Source organism: Geotrypetes seraphini, chromosome 10 (assembly GCF_902459505.1).
Source record: "Geotrypetes seraphini chromosome 10, aGeoSer1.1, whole genome shotgun sequence".
Taxonomy (NCBI): Eukaryota; Metazoa; Chordata; class Amphibia; order Gymnophiona; family Dermophiidae; genus Geotrypetes; species Geotrypetes seraphini.
The window spans coordinates 39,081,176-39,102,024 of NC_047093.1; the positions used below are offsets into that span (position 1 = coordinate 39,081,176).

The 20,849-nt window shown below is 44.5% G+C and overlaps 1 protein-coding gene across 3 annotated transcripts in view; it reads left to right on the forward strand.

Moving 5' to 3' along the window:
* The first annotated feature begins 269 nt into the window (after positions 1 to 269).
* Positions 270 to 20,849, forward strand: part of USP43 (ubiquitin specific peptidase 43) — a 481,211-nt gene continuing 460,631 nt past the window's right edge. For all 3 annotated transcript variants that reach the window (XM_033961845.1, XM_033961846.1, XM_033961847.1), the window contains exon 1: positions 270 to 1,089. In XM_033961845.1, coding sequence (XP_033817736.1) covers positions 505 to 1,089 — 585 coding nt within the window. In that variant the 5' untranslated portion in view covers positions 270 to 504. The remainder of the gene's footprint in view (positions 1,090 to 20,849) is intronic.

Here is a 20,849-nt window from a genome sequence, read left to right on the forward strand (position 1 = left end):
AACGGTCGTCGGCTCCTTCTGCTTTTCAGATTTCCGACCCACCAAAGGACAGCCTTCATTTTGGCTTGAGAGTTACTCCTTTGGAGAGGCGCCAGTCAATGCCAGGCACCTGTCCCCCCCCTTCGAAGTCAACTTGGTTAAGATCTATACCACTTCTCCCCAGCAGCAGCAGCACCTCCTCGCTCGCCGGCAGGCACTCTCCTCCCCCTCTCTCTCGCCCCTGCCGTCTTTGAAACTCGAGCGAGCTCTTAAGAGCCGAGAGGGCGGAGCCGAGCCGAGCAGGAAGAAGATGGAGTTGGCGCGAGCACCTTGCCTCCGCAGGTAGGGGAGGGCGAAGGCGACCGCGGGCGCTGCAGCAAACACCATGTCTCGCCCGCTCGGGGCAGCCAGGCGGGCGCCCCCCCGCTAGAGGGCACTTCCCGCAGCCTAGCTCTCCCCCAGGCGCCGCTCGATTTCCTGCTCTCCCTCCGGGAAGCGGCGGAGGGAGGAGGGGGGGGACCAGGCATGGGCGATCGCGGCAGCCCCTCGCCCGAGGGGAAGGAGAGGGCGGCGAAGAAGAGCCCGGGCTCGCGGCGGCTCCTCTTCCGCAAGAAGTCCCTGCGCTCCGTGGGCAATTTCGTGCACCGGGTGCTGAAAACTTTGAGCACTTTGTCTCACTTCGGGGAGCCTGAGCGGGCTGCCCACCCGGAGGACGACGACGGGGGCTTTAGGCAGGGGCCGCCGGGCACCTGCCAGGGCGCCGAGCCCGAGCAGCCCCGCACGATCAGCGCCAGCCGGGCGGCCGAAGGGCAGGGCGCGAGCCGGGACCGGCTGCCCGGCGGCTCGGGCGACAAGACCCCCGGCGTGCAGGGGCTGAAGAACCACGGCAACACCTGCTTCATGAACGCCGTGCTCCAGTGCCTGAGCAACACCGACCTGCTGGCCGAGTTCCTGGGGCTGGAGCGCTACAAAGCCGAGCTGGCCCGCTCCCGGCTGCACGGGCTGCTGGCGAGGAGCGGCGGCGAGGGCGAGGTCACCGAGCAGCTGGCCGCCCTGGTGCGGGCGCTCTGGACCCTGGACTACACCCCGCAGCTGTCCGTGGAGTTCAAGGTGAGGGCGAGCTGCTAGGGCACATAGGGGGAATCCCCTGTTAAGACATCCCCCTACCCCCCCCCCGCTAACAATCAGATCACAGATGCCCATAGGAGACTCCCCTAAATAATCACAAGCGTACTATATAGTGGTTAGGGGAATCCCCTGTTAAGACCCCCCCCCTAACAATCAGATCACAGATGCCCATAGGAGAATCCCCTAAATAATCACAAGTGTACTATATAGTGAATAGGGGAATCCCCTAAATAATCACAAGCGTACTATATAGTGGTTAGGGGAATCCCCTGTTAAGACACCCCCTAACAATCAGATCACAGATGCCCATAGGAGACTCCCCTAAATAATCACAAGCGTACTATATAGTGGTTAGGGGAATCCCCTGTTAAGACACCCCCTAACAATCAGATCACAGATGCCCATAGGAGACTCCCCTAAATAATCACAAGCGTACTATATAGTGGTTAGGGGAATCCCCTCTTAAGACACCCCCCCTAACAATCAGATCATAGATGCCCATAGGAGAATCCCCTAAATAATCACAAGCGTACTATATAGTGGATAGGGGAATCCCCTAAATAATCACAAGCGTACTATATAGTGGATAGGGGAATCCCCTGTTAAGACCCCCAGCTTACAATCAGATCACATATGCCCATAGGAGAATCCCCTACATAATAACAAGCGCACTATATAGTGGATAGGGGAATCCCCTGTTAAGACACCCCCCCCCCGCTAACAATCAGATCACAGATGCCCATAGGAGAATCCCCTAAATAATCACAAGCGCACTATATAGTGGACCGGGGAATCCCCTGTTAAGACACCCCCCAGCTTACAATCAGATCACAGATGCCCATAGGAGACTCCCCTAAATAATCACAAGCGTACTATATAGTGGACAGGGGAATCCCCTGTTAGGACACCCCCCAGCTTACAATCAGATCACAGATGCCCATAGGAGAATCCCCTAAATAATCACAAGCGCACTATATAGTGGATAGGGGAATCCCCTGTTAAGATCCCCTCGCTAACAATCAGATCACAGATGCCCATAGGAGACTCCCCTAAATAATCACAAGCGTACTATATAGTGGATAGGGGAATCCCCTGTTAAGGACCCCCCCCGCTAACAATCAGATCACAGATGCCCATAGGGGACTCCCCTAAATAATCACAAGCGTACTATATAGTGGATAGGGGAATCCCCTGTTAAGCAGTACAGTGCTGCATAGGTGAATCCCCCAAATAATCACACAAATACTATATAGTGTATAGGGGAATCCCCTAAATAATCACAAGTGCACTATATAGTGGATAGGGGAATCCCCTGTTAAGCAGTATAGTGCTACATAGGAGAATCCCCAAAATAATCACAAATACTATATAGTGTATAGGGGAATCCCCTAAATAATCACAAGCGCACTATATAGTGGATAGGGGAATCCCCTGTTAAGTAGTACAGTGCTGCATAGGAGAATCTTCCAAATAATCACATGAATACTATATAGTGTATAGGGGAATCCCCTAAATAATCACAAGCGCACTATATAGTGGATAGGGGAATCCCCTGTTAAGACCCCCCCCGCTAACAATCAGATCACAGATGCCCATAGGAGAATCCCCTAAATAATCACACAAATACTATATAGTGTATAGGGGAATCCCCTATTTATCATAATGCGGTTGCTATGTAGAGTGCAGGGGGGATCAGGAATCCCTTATTAATAATAACTGTAGCACAGATACTGTACAGTGCATAGAGGAATTAACTATTAATTAAGACCATGGCATGAATACTATATAGTGCATAGGAAACCCCCCTATTGATAACGCAGATATTATATAAGAATCTTGCTAATGAACTGAACAGATGCTGTACACCGGGTATACATAAACCCAGCATCTAATTACATGTAGTAGTGGGTTAATATAGCAGCTCAGAAATAATAATTAAAAAAAAAAATATGAATACAGGAACTTGGTTTGGGGAAACTGCAAATCATGGAGCAAGTTTGCAGCTTCGGTGTCCCCCCCCCCCCCCTCCCGTTCCCCTGGGGAGCAACAGACTCGCTCCTTGTGTTTGTTTTATAAAACCTAGAAAAGAAAGAAAGAAAAAAGTCTAAATGACAAGAAGGCTCCGTCCAGTTTTAATCCGTAGCCTAAGCTATCCGGGCAGTATAGTGCAACTGTTCCATCTGCGCCCCTCCCCCACTCCCGGGGACGCATGTGTAGGATGGGAAAGGGGAACATCTTTGAAGGAGTTTCCAACCTGGCCGTCCTGTGTACTCGTATATGGCTTACTCCGCCTTACTACTGGGGAGTTCGTCATTCATGGACCAAATCATGCGTGCAACGCCTTGCTGTATTCCTTCGGGGTCTAGGTAGAAAGAATAGACAGGTTGTCCCTGTCCAAAGCTAGATTCAATGGATTTATTATCTTTAGGAGTGTGATGAAGAGGCAGAAAAAAAAAGAGAGGATAGATGGAAGATTGGAGCCCAAACTTTAAAAAACAAAGGTTGATTCGGTTATCTTTCGTTTCCCACGGGAGAGGGCTAGACCATTATTTTGGATGGCAAATGCAGCTGATTCCTGAAACCCTTGTGGGGCTTCTCTTGGTTTACTCTGGATCTGAGGATGTTGCAGTGAATCTGATCTCCTTTGCTGTTACATATTTCATGCGGCTTCCATAAGGATCATCAGTCATTTGATTTCTATTTTATTGATCTGAGCCTCTTGTGTTAGTCGAAGTGCTTCTGCTAACTGCTCTGTGGGAGGCAGCTTTCAGGTGATGCCATTAGCAGGAAAGAGCAATGGATCAGTGATCTGGTGCCCTTTCCCAGAAAGGTCTGTCACTCTTTGTCACTTTAGTTCAATTTATTTCTCTTGTAGTCTATTACCTGTTTGTTTTATTTTTTAACTAAGGTAGTGCCAGCATTTGTAACTGTCAGCGGTGTGATTGTGTTTTGTAGACAAGAAAAATAACTTGAAAAGAGCGTTTTTATATAACCAGGTGATCTTTGCTTTGTGTTTTCCGGTTAAGCTTTGCAGCCTGCTTTGTGTATTAGGTATAAGCAGGGCAGGATTAATTCGTTGAGGGCCCCTAGGCACACAAGTACGCTGGGCTCCCCTGCCCCGCCCTACCCTACCATGCGCCCAGGCAGAAACAGGAAGCAGAGTCAGAGGGAAGCTTTGGGCAAGCAGCACCGCTTGCACAATTACCGTTCCCGTTGCATTTCTTACCCACGTTGCTTGCTTGTCTTACTTTCCGTCGATGGGGGAGGGGCCGTGTTGCCAATTGTGTTGGAGCCCGTGATGCCGATCGGGGGGGGGGGGGGTTCTGCGTTGCCAATCGATGCTGGAGGGGCCCATCGCCATTTGGAAAAAAACAATGTTGATGCCCTCCTTCATCGGGCCCCCCTGACTAATTCAGGCCCTAGGCATGTGCCTACTTGGCCTATTGATTAATCCTGCCCTGGGTATAAGGAGCTTTACAGCAAGTACAAATGTAGGATGTCCTGGGTGCTTGCCTTGGGCTTTGAAAATCACTTTAGATCCAGGACTTTAATTCTGGGGAAAGTGTGGGAAGAGTGTGCGAAGCCCATCGTCTGGGTTTGTAATTCTCCATCTTGAATCCAAAACCACGTTTTTTATTTTGGTTGACCAATTAAATGGATTTTGTTTAGTAAAGGGTCCTTTGACTAAGGCGTGCTAACCGATTTAGCTGACTAACTAACTTACTTATTCTACTTCCTGTATTATATTTATTGTTAAGTCTTATGTAAACTGCGTCGAACTTATGGTTACGTGGTTAAGAAGTGCATTGTAATGTAATGAGCTAAATGCTGAGGCACCCACAGAATATAATGGACGCCATAGCATTTAGCGCACGCTAAATCAGTTAGCGTGCCTTAGGAAAAGGCCCCCTAAGTTATTTAGGTGCTGTATGTATGAGTAACAGTGGGATCTGGATAGGTCCTGCTGTCCGCCTAAATACTCAACCCACCACCTTCCATCATCATCCTCCACCTTTAACTTTACCAAAAAACACGTTACAGTCTTCTGGTTGGTAAAATTAGCCGCAGCTCAGTTTATTAGCTATGGGCAGACTTGATGGCCTACAGCCCTTTTCTGCCGTCATATTCTATGTTTCTATGTATCTTAACTTCATTAACATTATTAACGTCATATAAAGAGCTCCTCCCGAGCTACCAAATGAATTGGTTTTATTCCCTCGACCCAGCCACCACAGCAAGGGTCAGAGGGGTGGCATGTCCCTCATGCCCCTTTTCCGGGTCACCTGACCCACCGAGCGCGGCTCCCCGCTGTCCCAACGCTCATCACCTATGAACCCCATGAGCCAGTAGCTCGGGAGACCCGCCCCCCCCCTGAGCTACCAACATCTGTCACCACATAACGGGTGGGCAGGTGGGAAAAGCCGTCCTGGAGGACCTCAGAAGGAGCCGAGAACTCCAGGGACCCGACTTTAAGACCTCGCCCCCGCGCCCCTCAACGAATCGTTTTAAAATTTCCCTACCTGACAGTCTCCTCGCCCAGTGCTCCCCCCCCCACCTCAACTAATTCACCCACCCCCAGCCGATGGGCGACACGGGGGCTCTACCAGTCTCGTGTTACATTCCGCCCATCGACATGGGGGTCTTGGGCTCCCATTTATAGACACATTAAATATGCTTCTCACTTCACTAGACTAGGCAGTATTACATATGCTACATGCTAAAAGCCGATCAAGTGACATCTGATATGTCTCTGTACTAAGTTCGCATTCTAGGGGTGCAACTGTACAGTTCATTTAGCTATTATAATAGCTAACAATGATGTGAACTTTCGGTGAACCTTTTGACCCTGTAGCTAGGAAACTGCACAATTAGGTACTTCAGACCTCGTGGAAAGAAGCCATCTCTTGAAAAATTCTTCTGCCACCAGGGCATTCTGTACAATGTCACATTCCTGTCCTAGTGCCTAGAAAGATGTTGTTTTTCACTGAAAGACAGGGGGGGGGGGGGGGGAGGGGGGAGGATACAGATATCCATGCAGTGATTTGCTGTACAGAGGGTACAAAGAAACCAAGCTGCACCTGAATCCTGTTAAGGAATGTGGGAGACCAGTGCTGGTAATAATTGAGATGCATTGCGCTCATAGAGGCCAAATCATTCATAGTAACATAGCAGATGACAGCAGATAAAGACCACATTGGCCTATGTATCCAGTTTGCCCAATAAAATAGCTTCAAGTTTATTCATTTTTAATATACCGACCATCAACTGGTATCTAGCTGGTTTACAGTAAAATGTTAAAAATTAAAGATAAAAGATTATATTTATAAAAAGGAGTTAATAAAAGTGTACATTAAAGACATAAACAGGACAGACTTGAAAGTGATGATAAAGGGGAAAGGGAGGGGTAAAGTTACATAATTAGAAGAGAAAGAGAAAGAAGACAACAAAAAAAAAAAAAAGGAGGTTGAAAGAAAATGGAGGGAAAGGATAAAACATTTGGGACAGGATCACTTCGTAGAAGCGGTTGGTTGAGTGGAAAAGAAATAGTTCAAGAGCAGTGACTACTACTCCATACCCCTCTTCCATTACCAATAAGTTCCGCTTCATTGATCAGTTTTGGTTCTGTGTTGGGGGCCGGTGGCAGGAGGGAGGAGGTGTCTGTGTTGGAGGTGTCAAGCAGGAGGGAAAGGGTATCCCTTCTGCTGATCTCAGAGGGAGGGGAGTGTCTGTGTTGGGGAGTGTCAGGCAAGAGGGAGTGGGCATCCTTTCTGCCGCTCTCAGAGGAGGCTGTCCATGTTGGGGGGGTCAGGCAGGAGGGAGTGGGCATCTCTCCTGATGATCTCAGAGGGAGGGGGGGTGTCTGTGTTGGGGGGTGTCAGGCAAGAGGGAGTGGGCATCCTTCTTGCTGATCTCAGCAGGGGGGGGGCTGTCCATGCTAGGGGGGGTGTCAGGCAGGAGGAAGTGGGCATCCCTCCTGCCACACATTAATGGATGTCAGGGGGGGTCCTCTGTGGCAGGGGTATTTTCCGCCCAATCAGCAGAGCCAGCAGGACACCCTGAAGCCGTGGCTTTGGGAAGTCTGCCAGCTCAGCTGATCGGGGGATTCCCATGCCACAATCTGCTTATCTGGCCACGTCTACTTTTCAGATGAAATGTAGGCCAGCAATTTGCAGGCCTACAGTTCAGGTGTCTATCGCGGCTCTAGGGAGACCTGTACGGATGCTTAAACTTGCTCAAGGTCACTTCCAGGTGAAATCACGCCCCATGCCCAGCCTTGGGCAAACTTGTGTCCCTATGCATCTCCCTAGACCTGCAACAAACACCTACAGTGTAGGTTTCCTGCCTCTGGGAGTTTAAAAAAAACACATACATCCTGATTGGCTGCCAGTCGGTGATAGGATGCCTACCGCTGTTTAAAATTGGAACACCCATTTGCAGAATCAGGCTGAAAATGTCAGTTGAATGGCAGCAATCTGGTGTTTTAACTTCTTGACTCGGGGTTTAAGCGCTCAACCTCAGCTTTCCCAACACAGGTACAGTATAAGAAAATGCAAAATGATCCCACCTACGATTTTTGCCCACTCCTCTACGGGGCATGATTGCAGAATGACAGGCCCATCATGTTAGAGCAGGGGTGGGCAACTCCGATCCTCAAGGGCCGGAATCCAGTCGAGTTTTCAGGACTGAAAGTAGTGCATGGAAATAGATCTCTTGCGTATTCATTGGGGAAATCCTGAAAACCTAACTGGATTCCGGCCCTCGAGGACCTGAGTTGCCCACTCCTGTGTTAGAGCCTCAAATGTGACATGCAGTGGAAAGTGCAATACCGTGACATTCATCTTGAGAAACAGCATTCTTCAGAGTCCTCATTATGAGGATAAAGCGTTCCCCCATGAGAATTTGGGTCTTTATCTGCCACCGTTTGCTGCGTTACTACATTTTCTGAACTCTTACTGCTTGGTGAAAACTGCATCTGATGCTCGGCGGTTCTTCCCCGAGGTGATGCTAGCTGGCTGTTATATATATATTTATTATATTTATATATAATATATATGTAATATATATATGTTATATATATATATATATATTTTTTTTTAATTCTTTATTCATTTTGAAAACTTACAGCAAGCGTACAGGAATATATCATTAGTAACAACAATAACACTTGTAATTCTCATATAATTCTAAAAACATAAAAATTATATCCCGTCCCACCCACCTTCTTTCAAATATTATAATCAATTATATCATAAATATAATATAAACACATAATATAGTGAAATTTCCAGAAAAAGGAAAATGATGTTTACTCCTTACAATATCGTTCCAATGGCCCCCAGATCTTTATAAAATTATTATAGTTCCCTTTCTGTATTGCAATTGCTCTTTCCATCTTAAAAATATGGCATACCGAATTCCACCAAAATGTATAATTAAAATTAGTATAATTTTTCCAATTATTGGTGATATGCTGAATAGCAACCCAGTCAAGATTAATAATAGTTTGTTATTATGTGCTGATATTTGACTTTTTTTCCTCATAGACATGCCAAACAGAATAGTATCATAGGATAATGCAACATGGTTTTCTAATAGACAATTTACTTAAGTCCAAACTGAATTCCAAAATAATCTTATACAGGGACAATGGTAAACTAAATGATCAAGTGTCCCCGCTTCCAGATTACAATGCCAGCATTTATTAGACTTGGAGCTATCTAACTTTTGTGAACGAACATGGGTCCAAAACGCTCTATGCAACAAAAAGAACCAACTTTGCCTCATAGATGCTGATACTGTACGTCTCATTCTCCAAGACCAAATTCGTGGCCATTGAGATGCAGAAATTTGCTGCTTAATCTCAATGCTCCAAATGTCTCTAAGACCGTTTTTTGGTTTTTTATTCATATATCCATGCTAGCTGGCTGTTATATTGCAGTATTTGGAAACCGGCCACTTATCTGGTGCTGTGCGCTCAGGAAGTGCATAGCATGAGCTTGAGAAGTCCTATTGATTGTGTGTATGTGTGTGTGAAAAAGCCCTGGATTAGCAGGGTGAAGTTTATATGGCTGAGAAACAGAATGCCAACACACACAGGCAGCTGGAGAATCTTATCCATACAATTGGAGTGAACTCAAAGGGTGTGTTTAAGCTTCAGTGTCTATTACTTGGGTAAAGAGGCCTTAAATGCCATGTGGTATTTGGCATGGGCAGTATCTTGTAAACCAGTCTTTATTTTTTTAACTCTTTAAGTTGGGCAATTCACCTTGCAGAAGCCCTCACGAAGATAAAGTTTTCCTAAATGCTGAGGGTCAGTCTCTGCTCCCTGCATTACCTAGTTTGCAGACAGTATAAAAAAAAAATGATGTAAAAAATAATTACTTTTCTGGATACTCCCTGATATCTTTGGGGATGTGTCTATATACGTTTCCAGTGAGAGCTACCAGGATGATAACTATATGAAGCTTTAGAATTGTGTACTAACGACCGAAATGAAATCTCTTTAAAATATGATCTGATTGATCGGAGCTTCCAAAGTACAAGGAAACTCTTGCGAACTACTGCCTCAGTCTGAGCACACATTCTTAACTTTCTGTCTCACTACACACTAGGCATCCCTCAGTGCCGCCTCTCACCCCTTGCACTCTGTGCAAAACTCTACTGCACGACTCATCTTCTACCAACCTCGCTACGCTCATGTCACCCCTCTCCTTAAGTCACTTCACTGGCTCCCTATCTGCCATCGTATACAGTTCAAGGATCTTATTGCTGACCTACAAGTGTGTTCATTCTGCTGCCCCTCAATATCTCTCCTCGCTTCTCTCTCCTTATACACCTCCCAGAGAACTCCGTTCCTCAGATAACTCACTCTTAGTGTTACCCTTCTCCTCCACTGCCAATTCCAGAGTTCGTTCCTCCTATGCCTGGAATAAACTACCCGAGTTTGTCCATCAAGCCCCTTCCCTTGTTTAAAAGCAGACTGAAATCCCATCTTTTTGATATAGCTTTCAATCCTTAACCCTACTCCTCTGCCCTCCAACCCAGCCCACTGATTAACATTTCACCTTAATTGTATTCATGGCATCCTTTTTGTCTGTCTTGCCTGTTTAGATTGTAAGCTCTTTTGAGCAGGGACTGTTTTCTTACCCTTTGCGATTCTGTGCAGCGCTGTGTGCGTCTGGGAACGCTATAGAAATAATTAATAGTAGTAGTATGATGCATTCAGTTTTAAATCATCCTCAACTAACCTTATAGGAGTAGCAAAATAGTTTTGGGATATTTTTCCGAGTTAAATTTTAACTTAAATTCTCTCATCCATTGTTCCACGGGTTTGAAGACAGATAGGTCCACTGAGAGAGTGGGACTGAAAACCCAAGCATATAAATTGGATAAATAGCTCAGTGGGGAGCCAATGGAGAGATCTGTCCCTGGATTTTATATATGGCATCCATCCAAGTTGTGCATTCAACTAAATTGGCTTACAAGCCAATTAAGGGGGAATTTATCAAAGGCTGCTAAGTGTGTTAGTGCGCTCTAATGATTAATAAGAATATAATGGATATCTTTAGCATTTTACACATGCTAATCGTTCGTGATTAGCATGTGCTAGTGCATTTAGCGCCTTTAGATGAATTCCCCCCCCTTAATGTCGATAACTGGGAGCTAATCAGCAGGAATTGGCTCCGATTTGGATTTGCACACACATCTTGCTGAGCACGATTCTATACCAATGCTTGCTCAGATTCCATGGCGCACAACTCAGAAGGGGGTGTGGCCATGCGAGGTACATGGGCAGATCATAGGCATTCCAAAAATTTGTGCGCAGTTTTTCAGAATACCGGAGATGTAAGTCCAAATAGGGCGCTGGGAGTTATACGTGGTTTAAGCCGGTGTACAGTTCATTTTGGTACCCCAAATGTGGCTGCTGAAATCGGCATTCAATGCTATTCTAACATAGTAACATAGTAGATGACAACAGATAAAGACCCGAATGGTCCATCCAGTCTGCCCAACCTGATTCAATTGAAATTTTTTCATTTTTTTTTCTTAGCTATTTCTGGGCAAGAATCCAAAGCTCTACCCGGTACTGTGCTTGGGTTCCAACTGCCGAAATCTCCATTAAAACCTACTCCAGCCCATCTACACCCTCCCAGCCACTGAAGCCCTCCCCAGCCCATCCCCCACCAAACGGCCATACACAGACACAGACCGTGCAAATCTGCCCAGTATTGGCCTTAATTCAATATTTAATATTATTTTCTGATTCTAGATCCTCTGTGTTCATCCCACGCTTCTTTGAACTCAGTCACAGTTTTACTCTCCACCACCTCTCTCGGGAGCGCATTCCAGGCATCCACCACCCTCTCCGTAAAGTAGAATTTTCTAACATTTCCTTTGAATCTACCACCCCTCAACCTCAAATTATGTCCTCTGGTTTTACCATTTTCCTTTCTCTGGAAAAGATTTTGTTCTACGTTAATACCCTTCAAGTATTTGAACGTCTGGATCATATCTCCCCTGTCCCTCCTTTCATTTAGGGTATACATATTCAGGGCTTCCAGTCTGTCCTCATATGTCTTCTGGCGCAAGCCTCCTATCATTTTCGTTGCCCTCCTCTGGACCGCTTCAAGTCTTCTTATGTCCTTCTCCAGATTCGGTCTCCAAAACTGAACACAATACTCCAAGTGGGGCCTTACCAATGACTTGTACAGGGGCATCAACACCTTCTTCCTTCTACTGGCTACGCCTCTCTTTATACAGCCCAGCATCCTTCTGGCAGCAGCCACTGCCTTGTCACACTGTTTTTTCGCCTTTAGATCTTCGGACACTATCACCCCAAGGTCCCTCTCCCCGTCCGTGCATATCAGCTTCTCAACTCCCAGCATATACGGTTCCTTACAATTATTAATCCCCAAATGCATTTCTTTGCATTTCTTTGCATTGAATTTTAGTTGCCAGGCATTAGACCATTCCTCTAACTTTTGCAGATCCTTTTTCATATTTTCCTTATGTTTGAGTGCCTATTGTGGAATGGCATTGAGCGCCAGTTTTTTTTCCGGTGCCAATTTGTAAACACCATTTATCGAATCCGGCTCTTAGTGGGTAATACTTGGCCGCAGAGATTAGTACTTGATTTAAAAGCTACCTTCTGACACTGGAGTGCTGGGTTGGGGGAGTTGGGGCTGGGAGGGTCTCTTTGGGTGGGGTATGGTTCCTTTAAGTGTCCGTGAAGGATTCACGTGGACGACTTTGCTTGGTTGTAAGTTGGAGCATTTAGCACGCCAGGCTGCGGTAGAAACATTGACCATGGCTTAGTAAAAGGTGTCTATTTACTTATGCACCTGTCTTTAGGCATTTTTTATAGAATTCCCCCCTCGGTGTCAGTATCCATATACCAGTCAGTTCTAAACATCCGGGCATTATCAGGTACTGATGAATATCTGACCTATATTCAGATAAGTAACCGGTTAGAGTTGCGACAGCCTTTTTGCTGATTTAAATTTATGGTTCATAGTCAAATACGCGCAAGACAACCACGCGCAGACAAACGGGGGTAGACAATTGAGCGCAAGACAAGTGAGCGCCAAGACAAGTGAGCGCAAGATAACTGCACCAGGACATAAGTGCGCTAACAAATGGGAGCAGACAAATTAGCGCAAAGACTCGTGCTCAGAAGAGCCCTCCTTCATTTCGCTAGCCTCTTTGTGATTCGTTACGTAAGCTCCTTTTTTACGTGCTCGGAATAGCCCGCCCTCCCTTCACTAGCGTCTTTGTGATTGGTTACGTTTGCTCCATTTATACTTGCTCAGAACAGTCCACCTTCCTTTTGCTGCCTGACTGTGTCCGCTATAGGTCTGGTCTAGAACTTGCTCTATAACAGGTATTTATCTTGCGCGAATTACAGGTGCTAAACTTAGAATAATGTAAATAACTGAACTTACTGAATGGGGCATGGTTACATTAGCATTTGACTGAAAACCTGACTAGGTTATCTGGTGACGGGACAAAAGCGCGTGGCCAGCGCTAACTTGTCTTGCGCTCAAATGTCATGCTTGTGCTTTTTACTAGAAATCATTGGCACTGAATTGTCTTGCACTCACTTGTCAGCACCCATTTGTCCGCGCACTTATGTCTTCACGCAGTTATCTTACGCTCTCTTGTCTTGCGCTTATATGTCTTGCGCTCCCATGTCTTGCGCTCACTCGTCTTCGCGCATTTGACCACGTGCATTTGTCTTGCGTGCATTTGACCTGCCACCAAATTTGTCCAGGCAGTTAACTGGTTAGTAGACTGAAAATTGCTGCTAACTAGGTAAGTGAAAACATCACCCAGCCTCCATCTCCAGACTGCACCAGGACGCTTCTACCCAGATAAATCCCACTGCATATCATTTTCCAGATAGCTAAACATATAGGCCTCACTTCTGCAAATATTTGAAGACGTGCAGAATCCTATATATCGGAGCCAAATATCTCCTGAGCCAGCTCAAGTGTACTTTTTGTTGCAGAATGGGAAAAAAAAATGTGGACTGGTTATTTCTGGTATTGGACCATTTCATATGACTCAAAATTCAGAACACACTGTAGGTAATGGCTGGAAAGAAATTAGGTAGAATCTGCGTGTGCATTATTATACAGGAGAACGCAACCCGCTCCCGGCAGGTTCTCAGAAACTCTGGTGTGTAAGAGGAAGATCCAGTGTGCTTCAGAGGGAGTCTCCTTAACCCTGATAGCACTGTAGTTTGTAACCTACTGAATCAAATAGCTCATCCAAGAATCACTGACTGTGTTGAACTCTCCTAGTATGCAGTGGTTCATCTCATCTTTATTTATCCAGCACTTTCATGCTTCATTCAGTCAGTAATAGGACATTTCCATTTTCATACAGTGAACCTTTTTCTTTTCTATTTGATATGTCTTTTATTAAAAGTAAGACCCCACCCCAACACACATACATACACTTATTCAGGCTCAAATAATATACCAAATAATAACATTTAAACAAACTGCTGTGGCTTCTCTGAAAGGAGCAGAAACACACATGCAAATTTGGTCACAATCTTCTACAGAAAAAAAAATGCTGTTATCGATGGCTCAAATAAAGATGACCAGATGTTTATTCTGGACATAGGCAGTGGACTTATGCAGTAATCCGGCATCACTTTAATTCGTGTTTCTAATGTGCATTTGAGCAGCATTCAATCGCTGCCTATTGCCTGATGCCTTCCCTTTCTGATCCTTGTAATAGCCATGTCTGGCGACTTAGCCAAGATCTATGTCTCGCTTCTCCTTAGCGGCAGCACCTACGAGGGACCCTTTCCTTTCTTTCTCTCTCTTTTCAGCCCTCCGTGCCAGAGCCAGCTTAAGGCATGAGCCAGGTGAGGCACTGACTCAGGGTACCAGAGCTGAAGGGTTTGTCTCATTCTCCTTTGCTCTCGAAAATGTTGGCTCAGAGTGCCACAACCCCTTGAGCTGGCTGCTATAAAATTAAAATACAAACTTAAATGTAAGATTTAAGCACTTCTCTCTCCTTGCTCTGTCATCTTTTCTGCCACTTTGTAACTTCAGTGCCTTCATGTAATGTACACAAGCCAGTTAACTTATGCATCCATGTGTTAAATGATCAATGAATGCTTTGTTTGTTTCTCTTTGCTTCTGGCAATTTTCTCCTGTTCCAGGATCCAGCACTATGAGAGTTCATGTTATAACCCTTCACAATTCAGCCATTTCATTGTAGAGACAGCCCTGGGTTGGGTTCGCACTCCACACACCAGAGCTCTTTCTAGTTTTTTGCATTTCCAGGTCTTAAATCCTGCCAGTAGATGTCACTGTAGTACAATGCCTATGAGTCCCTCAACCAATGAACTCAAGTCCATGCACAAGGCAACAGTACATCAGGGTGCTGAGGCTGTAGCTTTAATCATTGCGCCACTCTAGAAATCAAAATGTGCCAAAGTGAGCCAAGTAAAGGACAATCAAGCCATTGTGACATCTCAGATGAGGTTGGCTCTTAGGCATTGGTGGAATGTGGCATTATGATGTCACAATACAAGCTCTGGTTATCAGAGAATGAAACTTTTCACACTATTTATTCAATTTTCTATACCATTTGCCCCGGGGAGCTTAGAATGGATTGCAGGTCACCTCTTCGCCTGGTTTCTTCGATCTTCCCAAAACATGATGTCCTTCTCCAGTGATTTCTCTCTTCTGATGGTGTGACCAAAATAAGACAGTCTTAACTTCATCATTTGGGCTTCGAGTGACATAGCCGGTGTGATCTCTTCCAGAATCGATTTGTTAGTTCTTCTCGTGGTCCACGGCACACATAAAATCCTTCTCCAGCACCAAAGCTCAAATGAGTCAATCTTCTTTCTTCTTGTTTCCATAGTGTCCAGCTTTCCCATCCATCACTGACCACTGAGAAAATGAGTATATGAACATGTGTCGTGCCTTCATCTCTCCAGTGGACAGCTGCTCAATCAGAGCACCTTTTTGTAAGTTTGACGTGACAAGTATCAAGTCTAAATACGGACATCTACCTTTTTAAATATGGACATTCTCTTCTGCTTCTGTGATTGGAGCTGATCTTCCAACTTTTTGGCCCTTCCCTAGTCCCGCCCAAAACATACCCAGATTATGTTCCCTTGCCATATGAACATACTTTAAGTGTTAGACATCTACATTCTGATTTTCTAAGATCAGGATTTGGACACCCATGCAATATGGAGTCTAAATGTCAGTTTTCAGACATCTGAAACAAGAACAAAGCTTCTAAAATAACCGCTATATTATCCCAAAGGAAAACCAAATAGATTATGAATTGTCATGTTCAGCAAATTATATTGTTCTCCTGTATGATGTATCTTGTTTGGCTGGTTATGACTTATTGTATGTACACGTCCTTGACACTATTGTGATGGTGTGGTTTATCTAATTTACTAAAGATATCTAAATATATAAAATCAGATGTTATCTGTTGTGTGTGTGTGTATGTATGTATGTATGTTCCGTCAAAGTTGCAATAGTGGTGTAGTGATCACAAAGACCAACAGTTTGTGGATTTATATAAATGGGATATCAGAGTCCACTAACTCCTTAGGTCAGGTACTTCCTCATACATCCCCCTTTTTTTTGAAAAAGTTTATAAATAATTTTTATAAATAGTTTTTAAATAAATGTTATAAATAGTATTTTAAATGTAGGTTAAATAACTTAGCTTTTAGGTATGAAGCAGTCTCATAGTGTATTGATATCTCCAGCATTGACGCTTGGAGAGATGCTTCAGCGTTCAACTAACGCTCCCCTGGCCAACGCGTTTCGCCACACTTTGTCAAGGCTGGGGGCACTGCATCAGTTTTCCTAGCTGTTTCCTAAGCCCCCAGCCTTGACAAAGTGTGGCGAAACGCGTTGGCCAGGGGAGCGTTAGTTGAACGCTGAAGCATCTCTCTAAGCGTCAATACTGGAGATATCAATACACTATGAGACTGCTTCATACCTAAAAGCTAAGTTATTTAACCTACATTTAAAATACTATTTATAAAAATTATTTATAAACTTTTTCAAAAAAAAGGGATGTATGAGGAAGTACCTGACCTAAGGAGTTAGTGGACTCCGGGGGTCATTCTGATATCACATTTATATAAATCCACAAACTGTTGGTCTTTGTGACCACTACACCACTATTGCAACTTTGACTGTTTTCTCTTTGGGAGTTCTTATACTATTCATTACATTTTTTTGTGTGTATGTACGTTCCAGCATAACTCTGAAATGCATGGTCAGATTTTAACCAAACTTGGTATACATATGACTTACTATCTGGGCAAAAATACTGTGGGGGTGGGAAGGGGGTGACGTAAAAATTATCGAAAACAACAGATTAGTGTCTAATCCATAGTTTTTGGGCTTGCTGAGATGAATACTGACACTCCCAACACCGTTTTTAAGTCCAAGTTCAGCCCCATACAGAGGGCCATTGTTGCTGCTAAAAAATGAAGATGTCCACGATATAAACAATCAAATACTTTCCGTTTTACCAGGTGTAATCAGTGAATACAAGTCTGTCGATACCAGAGGATTGGGATAAATAAATATCCGGGCAACGCAGGGTGATCAGCTAGTAAATAAATAAAGCTAAGACTAGTTTAGAATGTCTCTGGAGGGTTTATGTCTCTGGGGGATGCCCTGATAACCCTGACTGGTGTTCTTAAGAGCACTGTAAGATTTGATGTGGATGTCTTGAACTGGCCATGACATCTGTGGAGCAGAGAGAGAGAGGCCTGGTGAGATAGAAAAAAAAAAAAAGACATTTTGAAAAGGCATACACTGGACCCACCTTACTAGTCACAGTGGATGAGAAAGGGGCTTTGTTTTTGTGATGGTTGCCATAGAAACAGAACATGAGAAGCTCAATTTAAAAATTCTGCTCATTGGCATATTACAGGGAATCGCTAAGGCTTCTTCCAGGCAGATCCTGTAGCTCGTTGTGTTAATTACTGAGGCAGCGGGCTTCAGGTCAGGAGACGTACTGCTTTTAAGGTTTGTATCGTCTGTAGAATTACTTTAGTCCTGAAGAATTATTTAGCGCAAAGGTGTACGAATTGCTGCTGTATAGAACAAGCTAGATCTGGTTTTTACCCCATTGGGCCTCATCAACTTCTAATCCCAATTTAACTAAAGAACCTCATGTTGATTGGCTCAGCCTTTCATGCTGACACCAGGCTATCCTTATCATAAACCTGCAGTTCACAGGTTTGCATCCTGGTATGACTAGTTCAGCTACTTGGTCTCAGTTATTGTTTAAAGTCTAAAGAATGTCAGAGTCATTCTATGTAGGATAATGCAAACGTTAGTACATTCTGTTCTGTACTGTAACGGAGGCGTATGTACACTGGTGAAGGGAGCAGGACAGTTTCTATATGCCGAGGGTATGCTAACCTGGTCTCCACCCTGCCCTGCAACCCTGCCTGCCTCTAGCATGACTAGTGGAGCACCTGCAGATTTCATCACCCCTCTTACAAAATGCCGACATGCTGAAAGGGGCAGGAACTTACCTAAACCACCTGAACCCAGACGTGCCAAGTTATCCAGTTCCAGGAGGGGGCTTTTAGGCCCATTCTGAATTTTAGACAACTCTGTCTTGCTGCATTATGGGTCTGGCAGCGCTGATTTCAATGGGTTAAATCAGGAATTACATATAACTACATTTCCTGCCTTGGGACGTAAGTTGAAAATCAGGACAGGCCAAAAGGTCTCCCTCTTAGATCTGGGTAACTTGGCAGCTCTGTGAGCCAGGTTCTCCAGGAAAGGCACAGCAGAATTGCCTCTAAAATTCCTGTCAGATCAATGGACAGTCACTGAAACTCTATAATCGACATTAGCTGCATAGCAGTCCAGGTTCTTTTGTTTGCTGTCTGAGTTTACCTTCATTCTTCAGATGAGGAGAGTCCAGGTGACTCCATTTTATTGAACTAACTTAAGACAATTGTGAGTAGCTTTCAAGAGTTATCTTCCTTTTATTGGTTATCAGAGATTCCAAGTTACCCAGTTCCAGCCCGGAGAGTTTGATCTGCCTGCCCACAGGAAAACAGGTCCCTCTGGGCCTCCACTCTATCCATCCTCCCTCTGACAAATATCTGACGCCCTCCCCCCCCCGGCTATTCAGGTCTATCTTAACAAGCCCTGGTAGTCTAGTGCTCTCTTTTAGGGCAGGAATGAAACCCACTTATTCCTTCCCAGTGCCACTGCTGAATCAAAATGGCTAATGAGACTTTCTTTGCAAGCCTTGTGAGACTAGGTTAAAGATAAATAGCTTTAGTTAAGAGTATTAGCGAAGCAGTTGAATTAGAGGTGAACTTTTATAAGTGACAGAGGAACATTGGCAAGTGCAAACGTTCTACCTGCTAATGTCTTTGAGAGGAAGGAAGAAATGGTGAGCGAACTGGTATCTATTGAGCTACTCTGGATTATTTTTACATTTTTGGCCTTTGTAGTTTTCTCAAAGTCTGTGAACACCTGTCTGAAGGTTTTCTAAGGCTCCTACCATGCTCTATCTAGGTCTTGTACTGCTTCATGGTGATAAGGGAAGTAGATGACATATAAAATGTTTATTTGAACTTTAAACATAAAGATGATAAAAGCACTGCTAAATATCGACTGCTATTGACTAAAGCTTGGCAAGAGTTTGCCATTAAAACACCTAAGTGGCAAAGAGGGGCATTTTGGAAAGGACATCCTAGTCAGAATAAGAGCATCTAGGTCATAACATCCAAAATGGACGTCCATCTCGCAGGTGTTTTTGAACAGCCATTTTGCAAACTGGAATTATGAACAATTCTTAACAAATGGCCACACAGGTATCCGCACAAAGCAGAGGGGCATAATTAGTTTAATGGACTGTGAACCAAGGATCCAGGTTGAAATCCCACTAGAACTCTTATTTTGTAATCGTGAGTCCTCCAGAAACAGAAAAAAACCCCCACCAATTTATTTTACAGTACATGAGCTATGGCCCTTTTCTGCCTTTGCAAAAACAAAATTTGGACATTTCAAGCACATAGATGTCCATTTGGGCATTTTGAGACATCCATATGCTTCATAAATTAGTGCCAGAAAGTCTACAATAGTGTTTTATATTGAAAGGCGGTGTGGCAGCTGTGATATTAAACATGTCACCACCGTATGCTACCCCTGAAAGCAGTTAACAGCAGTTCTGATGTAGTTAAAAACGTGGCCCACATTTGAACCCTTAGGTGATGATGGAAATAAAATAGCAAACATCTACTCTCCCCATTTCTTCCTCTTCTCCCTTGCCCAACTGTGTAAAGACAGCAGGAGTGCAGAGCCTTTTGTGTAAGTATTTCACCCACAGATCCTAATAGTCTGGATGGATTTCCAGTATCACAGGACACCCAGATAGGAGGAGGGGGTACAGACTGTGTGAACATTCACTGACTCACAGGCCCCGTGCTGACTAGGTAGAAAATGAACTCTTTGGTTGATTATGTAGAGAATGACACGGAGCCAAATTTGTCCCCATCCCTTCCTCTTTTGGTTTGGGCTGCTTTACTTTTTGGAGTGACTGTATCACACCTACAGATCTTTGTTTCAGGTGAGGATTTTGTGCAAAATCATTTTAAAAGCAAGTTATTAGCAAGGCATTCTTAAAGAAACAGAGCTACGTGCACACCACAAGAAGATGATTGTAAGGCTTTCTTATTCACGAGCTTGAGGCTTGTGCTAATTAAGCTGTTTTCCAAAAGTTATCAAAGTACAGCCAGTGGTTGGTTTCTTTCTTTTTTTTTTTTCTAAGCATGATCTGGAAAGCAAGGATAGCTGAAAACAGGACATTGACAGAGTAGGTGATGGGGAAGGAATGTAGTGCTTGAAAGAGCTGCCAGGCTCTCAGGCAATGATTTTGAACCAGGAGTGCACTGGGGGGGGGGGGGGGGGGTAGAGCACCAGACATGCAATAAAACCTCCTACTTCTTACTTGCCAAGAGCATTTAAGATGTAGATCTCAGGGTGATTTTGCAAGACAAATTTGGCTGAGAAGACTGAAAACTTTTGTACTGTAAATGTGGGTGAGTGAGTGAACCTGTGTAAAATGCAGGAATAAGTGTCAAGCGACATTCTTACTGGAGCAGTAAAATGAATGGACAATTTTACTCTTTCAAAAAGTACAAAGACTAGGGAACATGAAGTTGTTACGGTAAGTAGTAAAGTAGAACAAATTGGCAGAAA